The following is a 12,287-nucleotide window of genomic DNA, read 5'->3' on the forward strand; positions in this document are numbered from 1 at the left end:
TAATATTTTGCGAATGCATAAAAACCCTGCCATGGCTTATATTATGACTACGTCTTAAAAAAGGGGAAACACGGTATTTGCAGACTTGGAAACCCTGCAAAGGAAAGGCAATAACATGGAGAGCTCCTGGTGCACACACAATTGTACACCTATGTGAGGTCTCTCTTCAGATGTTTAAATAAATGCATGGAGGTCAGAGTGGAACCTGAAACCACAATGTCATTCTTTCCCTCCTCCAAAGTGTGTTTGTTTTATCTCTATTGAACCCTTCCTGAAATTCAGTATAATGAATGGAATTTCCAAACTAAAACACTGTGAGAACGAGGGAAAAATATGCATACCTACTAAGTTCACATAATTTATGCAGGCAGCAGAATTCAATCTATGCAAGTTGCCAGATTTTTCTCAGCACGGAATTTAGACTGCCTGAACCCAGTTGTTGCTGTTTTTAAATGGTGTGGAGTGTGAGCAGCTTCTTCTCTTTTGGGGGTTAAACTCAGAACTGTTGAGCATATTCCATATCATTGCCATCATCATCCCATAGGCACAGCAGCAAAAGCCATTCTGAGCCTTCCCTGTGGGATCAAACATTCTCTTTCAGTCGAACTTCCTCAAAAAACAGGGACATGCTCTGGGCTTCCTCCTCCTGTTGATGTGCCACTTGATGTAGAAGCTCCGAGATGCTTCTGTCGGGAAAGGCCTGGGTACTCCCTCTTTCTCTCCTCAACAGCTCGCGTTACGCAAAGGCAGCTCACTTGCAGCAATTCCCCCTTGAAGTTCTCTGCCAAAAGCCCTTTATGGCCTGCAATGACTTTGACATACTTACACAATCTGTCTTCTCTCCTCCAGAAAGTGATAGCCTTGTTCTGTTTGAGTCTTCCTCTACAGTACCTGACAGTTCTTTTATTTTGGCACTGTATTTCCCCCAAAGAAGATAATTCCGCTGTCAAGGCCACTAAGGTGGCTCTGCAGCATCCCTCTCCATATTTAGAGATCTCTCTGTTCCTTTGGAACTTGAGCTCTTATACCAGGCAGGAAAGGAAGAACTCAGACAGTTAAAAAAAAACATTACCAGCACCCAAAGTATTTCCAAAATATGCACCAGCTAACCCCTACAGTCTCATTGCAACATGATTTTAAGAGATGTTTTCAGTATGATGGGAGGGGAGGAGAGAGAGAAATATGTATCTTAAACTAATTTGCCTAAGCACATGTGCTTGAGTTTGACTGTCACAGTACTGGCTCAGGCAAAGACTCTAGGGAAGGAGGAAAAGGTGTCCTGGCAGATTTATTTTTTAAAAAGGATCTATCTACATCTCAGTCAGGAGAAAGGGATAAAATGTGTCCCTGTATTCACAACACAATAAAATATAGACAGACACTAGAAAAGGCAGCTTGTGAAATGCAAGCATAGCTATATTCTTAGCTCCCACTGGAGATATGGTCCCTTCCATTCCAAGGATTACAGCCTTTTCAATAACATGTTTATTTTCACCCAGCTTCCCACAATTACTCGCCTAAAGTGGCAAGCAAGAATAAAAAGGGGGGATTGAATTAGTGCTACCCAAAGCACAGAGTAGACCTGATCTGTGTTTCAGAAATGTGTTGGCATAGTCCCTCTTCTCCCTCCCCCACACAACTGTTATGCTACAACAGTGTTAAAAATATATATTATATTATTCTGGAATACAGCGATGTGACTCGTAAATTGACATGCCCAGTGACATCTGATGCCCATTGGGACTGCTAAGGTGTAAGGTAGGGAGGCCAACAGTAGGTGGCACCAGAGGCAATGACAGGCAGAGCCAACGACAGTGAAGTCATTTTACTTCCATCTCCATCCTTCTCCCTGCTGAGTTCTACAAGGGCAACCCTGAAACTAAGGAAATGAAAGCAGAGGCAGGTGAGCTTGGAAGAATCCAGAGCAAAGATGGTGGGGCAGTGCCCTGTTTGCCCTCATGGACCAGCCTCCACTGGGCACGCCAATGCCCAGCTGGGCCACCAATGAGGTTCTTTCAATGAAACTGTACAGACGGGAACATGCTATTAGTCTTCAACAGGAGGAGGAGGTTTGGAGAGTTGGGGCTGCTGCTCACTTGACCTCTGGTTAGTTGCACCACTGCTGCTTACCAGGAGGTAGAGGGACAAGGCAGTGGCAAGTTAGATGTGGTGCAAATGCATGAACAGAGCTGATGCAGCAAGCTTGCTGGGGTGTTTGCATTGTGTCAGCTATGGCTATCATGCTACTTTTTTCACTCCTGGAATTCAACTATTAATTCATGGGAATTAATAGATGCGTGGGAGGCCTCTTGGGCTTGCCGATCAGAACATCGGTGGTCTGAATCTTCCTGACAGGGTGAGCTCCCGTTGCTTGGTCCCAGCTCTTGCCAACCTAGCAGTTCAAAAGCACACCAAAAACTGCAAGTAGATAAATAGGTGCCACTCCGGCAAGAAGGTAAATGGTGTTTCCGTGTGCTGTTCTGGTTTCGGTGTTCCATTGCACCAGAAGCGGCTTAGTCATGCTGGCCACATGACCCGGGAAAACTGTATATGGACAAACGCCGGCTCCCTTGGCCTGTAAAGTGAGATGAGCACCGCAACCCCAGAGTCATCTGTGACTGGACTTAACTGTCAGGGGTCCTTTTTAACCTAGGCTGCATTCAAATGGTAGTTGATTCCATTCCCCAACAAATATTGATCATATTATATTTGGGCTTTCACATGATGTAACAGCCCCTTCTGGAAAAGCAATGGAATATAATGCATGCTTAGCACTCATTTCTGTATTATTTGGGAAACCGTGAAAGTAAAGTGATGGTATTTGGGGTGGTATACCAGCATACAGTTCTTTCCTGTCATTTTCATGGGGGAACAGAAGCACACATGTGCAAAAAGGGTGGGGAAATAGAGACACTGTCCAATGACATTCATTATTGTGCAAAAACCTACAGTTGCACAACAGGTACTGCAGTGTGAAAGGAACATCAGAAAACAGGGCAGAAGCCCTAGCATTATGATCAGGAAAATTAATGCAATGTTCCCCACATCTGAATGCGCCCCAAGACAGCAGACATCACTCATTTCCAAATGACAAAGTACAAGATGAGATCCAGAAGCTTGGCTACTGAGCAACAAGACAATCAGAACAAGCTCTGAGATTCCTAACTCCCCAAGCATTACAACAGCATCCATTTGAAGCCTAGGAAACTGCCCACATAAAAAGATCTTTCTTCTTAGCCATTTTGCCAAATCTTACCTTGCACAATAAGATGAACTCGTGATGTCTTTGGATGATTGTCTGTTTGTACGGAGCAGGTGTAAGGGCCTTCGTCATATATGTCCACGTTATGGATCTTGATACTGTACTGGGTTTTGGTGTTTGTGAGGATAACCACCCGATCATCTATTGACCACTTATCATTTCCAGCATAAAGGATAGTGCTGCGGTTCAGCCAAGCTACTCGCGTCACCCTGTCATCCACGGTACACCTGGAAAGGGAGGAAGAGGGAAAAGGAATGAGAAGGGCATTGCCATCGCCAAGTTAAGAACATCACTGAGAGTAAAGGTGGGTGGATCCGTCCATTCCTACTTCTCTCACTTTTTTTTTCAGTCTGAGGTTTGGTTCACCCCATTTATACACAATTGTGATTTTGTTAAGCAACTTTGCATGAAATTTGTATACACTTCCATGCACATTTCTCCTGACGTACAATTTTGAAATGAAAGTTTGCCTTGTATGTGCAAGTTTGCATTTTTTTTTTGTTATCTTTACAGATATATGCATTTTTCATGCACTTTTTGCTATTATATACATTTCTGTCCACATTCTTTACATGGAAAATGGCATCGCGAAATTCGGAGAAGTGTGAATGTTGAAGGATATCAGGCTTTCAGTTTGTGTATTTGTTTTGGAAGTGTGGATTTCACACTAAAATGGAACCTGAGTTAATTTCTCCCACATTCTCCAAAGCCCTGAGCAACCAGGTGATGCCCAGACCTTGTCTGACCTGGAGAGGGATGAACTGAGCCTGGTGGAGGAGGATGGAGTTCCAGCCACTTGGCAGGTCCATGGAAAGAGAAAATGCACTCAGGACCATTCTCATGAATCAGCATCCAATGGTTACCTTTCCTGCACAATTTACAATTTTGATCATGCAAAGGTTCTAAGTTGCATGGGAAGTCTATGCTAGCGGAGCAGGCTGTCCACCATAAAAGTTACTGTTCCAATATATATGAAATTATACATGGCATGGAGAAAGTTGATAGGAAATAGTTGTTCTCCCTCTCACAACACTAGAACTTGTGGACAACCAATGAAATTGAGCGTTGGAAGATTCAGGACAGAGAAATGAAAATAATTCTTCACACAGCATATAGTTCAACTATGTAACTCATTCCAATAGGTGGCAGTGATGGCCATGAACTTGGTTGGCTTTAAAAGAGAACTGGGAAAATTCACGTAGAAGGCTATTGATCGCTAGTAGCCACAATGACTATGTTAGGGTTGCCATATCTTGAAGAGCAAAAAAAGAGGACAGCCCGAGCCGCTGCCAGCCTGAGTCAGGGAAAAAGGGGCGTGGGTGTGCAGGGCTTCCACCGTGCCCACATGCCTGTTTCCCTGGCTCGGGCTGGCAGTGGCTGTGGCATGCAAAGCAACCTGAGGTGATCCCCCCAAACCCATACATTTCCTTTAAAATGTAAAAATTCACCCAGATGGGCATTTTGGCCCCCTAAAAGAGGGCATGTCCTGGTTTTCCTGGATGTAGGGCAATCCTAGACTATGTGCCACTTCAACTGTCAGAGGCTTTATGCCTCTGAATATCATCTGCTGGGAAACAAAAGGTGGGCAGAGTGCTGTTTTGGTCATGTCCAGCTTCGCACAGGCATATGGCCAGCCACTGTGAGAACAGGGTGGTGAACTAAATGGGGCCATTATCTGATCCCTTATGTTCCAAATGTGTAGCGTGTGATGGAGCTGAGTGATGGAAAATACAGTGGAGGGACATGTCAGCGAGCATGTTCGCCATTCTCCACCTCATGTGATTCTAACCATGTGGGAGAGGGGTGAACACTTGAACCAAGCCGCTGTGTGAAACTATTGCACCACCAAACCATGCAGCACCACCAATAAAAACACACTCCCAGGCTTTCATAACAGCAATGGCTAGACAGAAGGTGGATGCGTCTGACCATTAATCAGGTATTATCAGCTGCATATTGTGCAGCCCTTCATGTAGCTTCTTGGCCATCCATTGTAACCTCCATTCACTCACACTCTAAGCCCAAGATTACTTCCGCTGAGGAGAAATGGTTACGGGGCTACAGACAATAACATTACTGTGTGATCAAAGCCACCTCCTTGTAATTGGAGACCGCATGGCTAGCCACTGTCTGAATCCATGCAGGGAAGAAGTAGAGCAGGTGTTCACCACTCCACAAAAGACTGGACAACCATAGAGGACCATTTTGACTATTCATTGCCGTCATGCTCTCCACTTTGCTGCTCCCCCACCACTTAATATCGCAGAGCTTTAAGAAGTACATTTTCAGAGCGGTTAGTTACACTTGGCAAAGAACAAAGCCAAAAAAGGAAGGGGGAGGGAGAAAAAGACAAGAAAGGAAAGGAAAGGATGAGGATTTAGAATGTTCCTCAAGCACACATACCGCTTTAATTCCATTTGATAGAAATCCTGGGTTTATTTACCCGTAAGCTTGGCAGCAGCACCCACAGAAAAAGAATGACGGCAACAGCCACAGCAAATTCCCTGTCCATTAGGTAGAATAAAAGGCACCTTGATGGCCTGCTAGCATCTGCCAAGGGTTGTGTGCAGTGCAGCCTCCACTACAAAGCTATGCTGAGATAGAGAAGATGTAAAATAATATGCACTATTGCAATATTATATTGTAATGGTATAATTTTCCTGCACATAAAAATGTACACCCCAATGTGGCAATACTGCATCATAACACCCCCCCCCCCAAAAAAAAAGCTATGGGTTGTTCCCAATATATTGCTAGGTAACTCACTTCATTGGTACAATATATATATATATATATATATATATATATATATATATATATATATATATATATATACACACACACACACACACACACACACACACACACACACACACACATGTAAAAGGGGCTTGTGTATTGGTCTCCACCTCTCACCAAAACCTCTTGACCAATACCAATGAAATTTGGACACAACGTCACATGCGAATAACCGAGTGTCCACATACCATTTGCGTACACAGATGACACCCCAGTGCAAGGTAAAACCCCGTTTTGTAGACCTCAAACCTCAGACAGCAGACACTGCTGGGCATGCTGGGAAATAGAACCCAAAAGCTGTGTCTCCAAGGGCAGAACAGAGTGCATTCTGGGAAATAGAAGTCTCAGCCTGCGTCTCAGCAAACAATATGCTATAACTGCCAGAACGGCCATTCCTCCACAAAGGGCCATGCCGGGATCCTGCCTCTAGCCACCCACATCCCAAAACACGTCAGCTCAGGTTTGCAGGGAACGGAGCTAGGGACTTGCCTGCATTGCGGGTGGGGGCAGGACGGGGACAGGATAGCTCAGGTTTGTAGGGAACAGAACTGGGGGCCCACAGCAACGCGTGGCAGGGCCAGCTAGTGATTTATGATTGTGCAATAGAACTCTGCAGCATCCTCTAAGTCTGTTGTGGGTTCCCACAACCCACCAGTACAGATTTGGAGAGGGTGTGAGGCATGCATAGGAGAGTGAGAGTGGGAGGAGTTTGTGTCACAAGCAAAAAATACTTGCACTAACGGAATGAGTGCTCTGGATATAGCCTTATGGCTTCCAGGCCCAGTTTTTCGTGGACATATTCATTCTTTTGCCCCACTACTGCCCCCCCCCAAAAAAACCCCTCCACTTTCTTCTGGACAACTCTGTAAACAGTTACAGAGACAAACCTTCTTATTAGTAATTATACTGTTAACTGGAAAACTTCAAACAACAGCTTCTGATGGGCTCGATCCAGTGTTGGATATGATGTCACACTACAGCAGTAATAGGAATTTTCAGCCTAAGGACCAAAGACCATCACGGTCAACTTTCTGAATTGTGGGTGGGGCCAGAGGCACAAGATCAGGCATAGGCAAACTCGGCCCTCCAGATGTTTTGGGATTATAACTCCCATCATCTCTAGCTAACTGGACCAGTGGTTGGGGATGATGGGAATTGTAGTCCCAAAACATCTGGAGGGCCAAGTTTGCCTATGCCTGCACAAGATGGATGGGGCCTTTGCACAATAGGTTATATTCCAGCCTTGCAAAAGTCAGAGGTTTCTATAAATCCACACCTGCCCACCCTCCAATCAGGAAAGCTAGAGACACAATCACAGTTGAAGAACGCATTCCAGCTAAGGAAAGTCAAATGAGGAAGATAGGGAGGGTGGCCTAAACAGAGTTGTATAGAGAAGCACCCTCAATGGGTTGTGGCATTTGCCATGGCTGTACAACACAACATCAGATACAGAGCACATTGAGATGGATAAATGGTGTGAAGGAAATATAAATATATGCATATTATATAGCAGTGGAATAAATATCCTACACATAAAAGCAGATATCTTGGCTAAAACTGTGTTGGTGTTGTTTTAATAGACAGTTATATTTCGGTCTCAGCTGCACATTCAACTTAAACATTTTGCACGTACACACCAAAAGAAAACTTCTTTCAAGGCAACCTCACAAACAGTTCCAGACACAGGGAATAGGTTGCTACCAGCCTTCGTATAAGCAAGTCCAAAACAGAGTAATGGCCTGCAACTGACTCAATCTTTTGCTAGCTATGGTGTCATGCTACAGCAACTAATCAACTCTTTCCTGTATCATCATCATCATCATCAATTTATTATCATTAATTTGTGAATCGCCTTCTGAACCACTGCCTCAAGGCAATTCACATGTAAGATATTTAAAAGCACAAAAGCAGAAAACACAATTAAAACAAGACTAAAGACCTAAAAAGTGGACTCCTGAGGTAAAGACCAATTTATCCACCTGGGAAAGCCTGTCAGAACAAAAATGTCTTGAATTGTTTCAAGAAAGTACAGATTGTGGGTGCCTGTTGTATCTTGCCTGGGGTGCTAGCTATTCCACAGGACAGGAGCAGCTACACTAAAAGCCCTTCTCCAAATTCCTTCAGGTTGGGTTCCTGAGATTTTTGGCATTCACACGACAAACTCTCCGGAAGACCACAGCAATCTACTGGGTGTACACCTGTAATAAGTAAGAGGTTCAGTTGACAGATGTGCTCAGTTCCTCTATGGGCCGGCATCACCATTCCCATGGCCACAAGTGGCTCACCAGCTTCTTAGAGGTCTAAGAAATTCTGAGTGACATAAACTCAGGCCCGGCCCTACAATGAGACAGGCATCTGCCTCAGGCGGCAGATTCCGAGTTGCAGGAAGCAGTCAGAGCTGTGAATGCCCTGTACCCACTATGCTAGCCTGCTGCCCTCAAGCGCAGTGGCAGGCACTGTTCTTTCATCACTAAGATAAAACTAGCAGTCCAAAATGCCTTGAGCCAGCCCTGGCTAAACCCCACAGCAACTCCTTGCAAAGGAAACAGGACACTCCATCATTGATTCCCTCTCTCCATTGTGGGCCCAGCCGCTCACTTTCCACTTGACAATTTCCTCCTCCGTTCCACCGTGCAGAGTTTTCGGCACTGCTCGTTCCACTCTCCAGCAGCCCACTTCCTATCCATCTTCATCGTGACTTGCGACTGCAGCAGCCCTGCTGTTCTGACGCCGGAGCCCTCCCTTTATTCAAATTAACTGTGGGAGAGCTAAGCGCAGCCTAGTTAAGTTGGGCCCTAAGGGGATTGCAGTCTAGTGGACTATTACTCCTGTCTCAGTTCATTATAATGAATAATAAAGAGATACTTACACACGTTTTTGGTAAATTATTCATTGCATGGACTGGAAAAAATCAGGGCAGTAATATGTAAAACAGACAACTTGCATGTCTGTGTTCATATAAATATCTAGCATAAAGCCCTTCAAGGAACTCGGCGGTCTCCTCATTAAAGATGAAGTACAAGGATCACGGTTTGAAGAGACAATCAGGATGCCTTCATGCTGTCTTTGTGCAGTGGGTGGAAAGGGGAAAAAAAGGAAACTCTGATGTGTAAATTCTGACTTTGTGCAAGGCCAAATGGTTTTCTCTTTCTTCCTTTCTCCCCTCATTCTGAGCCTTTATTTATTTATTTGGTATTCATGTATAGATTCAACTGCTACAAACAGGGCTGTGTGCATTTCTCACAGAAGACAAAAATAAAAATAAAAATCCAATCCAAAATCAGCTGCCCTCCCTGCCACCAAATAAAAGTGTCAGATTATGTGACTTTTCCACAGAGAACATTTGTGTCATGTTTTTCCCCCTCCCTGGCATAATTTATTCCACAGTGGTTGTTCTTTATTTATTGACTGCATTTATATCCCACTCTTTTTATGCTTCAAAGTAATATGAAGATTCTGTCTTCCTAGAAGAAACTTAGGATGTTTCTCAGTTTGTGACTTATTTTATTTGCCCAGGCAGGCAAATAATGTGACCCGTGAGAGCAGCAAATTAACCAGAGTGCACAACTGTGATGGAATAAAATTAGGACAAATCTTTATTGACACCAGCAGGCAGGGCAAGGGTTGTCATGGCATTGGGTCCCAGGATCAGTTCATCATTCCACAAGCCCCATGTTGATGGAATGGATCCGCTGGGTTTGTGAAATATACTTGGAGTCGAGAGTGAATTTCATGCTCTTTATTCAGCTCGTAGTCATCAAGGAGAAGAAGAGAATAATGCCCTTTTCCCAAAACCATCTGCTTATATACATTATTTACACAATGGGCTTTGTGTGATTGGCTACTTCAGGGCTACACCTGTGGGCCAATCAGTATGTGGATTGACTTCTGCCAGCAGCCTGATTGGCTGCTCCTACAGGCCAATCAGATTGCAGATTCACTTCTGCCAGCCGCCTGATTGGCTGCTCCTACAGGCCAATCAGATTGCAGATTCACTTCTGCCAGCCGCCTGATTGGCTGCTCCTGCAGGCCAATCAGGTTGCGAATTCACTTCCACCTGCAGTTGGATTGGGTGGCTCCTGCGGACCAATCAGACTGCTGATTCTGGATCCTATTGTTCTATGATTCAGCTCAGTACATAACAGTTTGGATTGCTCCAAACCTGTACGGCGGGAGTCTGCCAGTGTTGAAACTTGCCATGGTGCAAGCCAAGAAAGCAAGGTCTCCCTGGGGGAGCAGGGTGCAGAATACAACCAGACAGATACTGAACCCATACTTGGGTTTGCTGTGGGTCAATCCTCCCCTCAGGCCCCTTATGCCCCCCCCATAATATGCTGACCCTGCCCAATGCCATTTCTGCCCTCATACAAACAATGTTCTTCCGCCTAACAACAGAAAGTCATAATTTTACTGAGGGAAAGGCAGGAAAAACCCAACCATGTGCCAATCAGGTTGGGGGGGGATCATTCCTGGCCCTGTCAACCAGACTAGTGACCCAAAATTGCTCAGTGAACTGGAAGGACATGAAAACAGGATTGGATGGCATGCTTATCTATGGTATGGATAGGCAAAAATACATAAAGTGTTTCACAATCATATAATAAGGAGATAATTTTTTAAGGTGTGGGGAAAATATAAAGACCTACTATAACCTAAGACACCTTGGTGGTTATCACCAATTGAGGCATTGTCACTTAAAACATTGGCAGGGGAAGGGAGAATGGCCAACATACAGAGATTTATTAGTAGAACAGGAAGGAAAATTAAAACTATGAAGAAATATGAAGAAATAAAATAGCATCTTCAAAGTTGGTTGCACCATAGACAGCTAAAAGATATTTTAAAGAGGACAATAAGAAAGGTTTTTCATATTTGGTTTCCAAATTCCTAAAGGAAGTGATAGAAGAAAACTCAAAATTATTAAAAATGGAATATAATATCCTTTTGGAGTGGGAAACTAAAGATGAAGAAGTTGGTAATGACAAAATGGGCAAAGATATAGGCCACAATATACAATTTGAAGACTGGATAAAATTGTGGAAAGTAAATTTGTGGAAAGTAAATTTGATGATATATACGTGGTATATATCACCAGTCAAACTAGCAAAAATGTATAAAAATGAAAAGAAGGAGTGTTGGAGGAGTAAGGCTGAAGGTATTTTTTATCATATGTGGTGGGATTGTAAAAATGTAAAATTGTATTGGGAAATGATATATAATGAATTGAAGAAAATGTTGAAAATAACATTTGTTAAACAACCAGAAGCCTTCCTGTTAGGTATTTTAGGTCAAGATCTACCAAAAGAGGACACTATTTATGTATGGTACTACAGCGGCAAGAATTCTGATAGCACAAAAATGGAAGACTGGTGAATTTCCAACTAAAGAACAATGGCAAGAGAAATTGATGAATTACGCAGAACTGGCAAAATTGACCGGCAGACTTTGAGAAAAGGACAACAGTGACTTTGAAAAAGAGTGGGAACCATTCATAACATATTTGCAGAAACAAAAAAAGAAGACTATTCACTTGATGGCAGGATTTAAATAAACACTCACCTCTTTATTAACAAAGAGCATTTAAAATAACAAAGAAATGATATAGTGTACTTATAAGAAACAGCAGTATGTAATAAGGGGGGGGGGCAAACCAGAAGTATAGTTAAAACTATGGTTTTCCCAGTAGTGATGTATGGAAGTGAGAGCATAAAGAAGGCTGATCACTGAAGGATTGATGCTTTTGAATTATGGAGCTGGAGGAGATTCTTGAGAGTCCCATGGATTGCAAGAAGATCAAATGTATCCACTCTGAAGGAAATCAGTCCTGAGGGCTCACTGGAAGGACAGATCCTGAAGCTGAGGCTCCAATACTTTGGCCACATCATGAGAAGAGAAGACTCGCTGGAAAAGACCCTGATGCTGGGAAAGATTGAGGGCACTAGGAGAAGGGGACGACAGAGGGCAAGATGTTTGGACAGTGTTCTCGAAGCTACCAACATGATTTCGACCAAACTGTGGAGGCAGTGAAAGACAGGAGTGCCTGGGGTGCTCTGGTCCATGGGGTCACGATGAGTTGGACACGACTAAATGTGTTATTGATATGAGATGTATGTAGTGATAGAAAAAGAAAAGTGAATATTTTTTAAAAAAACACACCAAAAAAACCAAAATTACTCAGTGAAGGCTCTAACGCGAGGGTGGGTGGACAGGAAGCTCTCAAAGCAAA

The 12,287-nt window shown here is 43.6% G+C and overlaps 1 protein-coding gene across 2 annotated transcripts in view; it reads right to left on the minus strand.

Annotated features, from left to right (window-relative positions):
- The window catches only part of OPCML (opioid binding protein/cell adhesion molecule like), a 348,072-nt gene that overhangs the window by 156,343 nt on the left and 179,442 nt on the right, over window positions 1-12,287 (minus strand). For both annotated transcript variants that reach the window (XM_035140261.2, XM_035140260.2), the window contains exon 2: window positions 3,257-3,489. In XM_035140261.2, coding sequence (XP_034996152.1) covers window positions 3,257-3,489 — 233 coding nt within the window. The remainder of the gene's footprint in view (window positions 1-3,256; window positions 3,490-12,287) is intronic.

The sequence above is a fragment of the Zootoca vivipara genome, chromosome 15 (genome assembly GCF_963506605.1).
Source record: "Zootoca vivipara chromosome 15, rZooViv1.1, whole genome shotgun sequence".
Taxonomy (NCBI): Eukaryota; Metazoa; Chordata; class Lepidosauria; order Squamata; family Lacertidae; genus Zootoca; species Zootoca vivipara.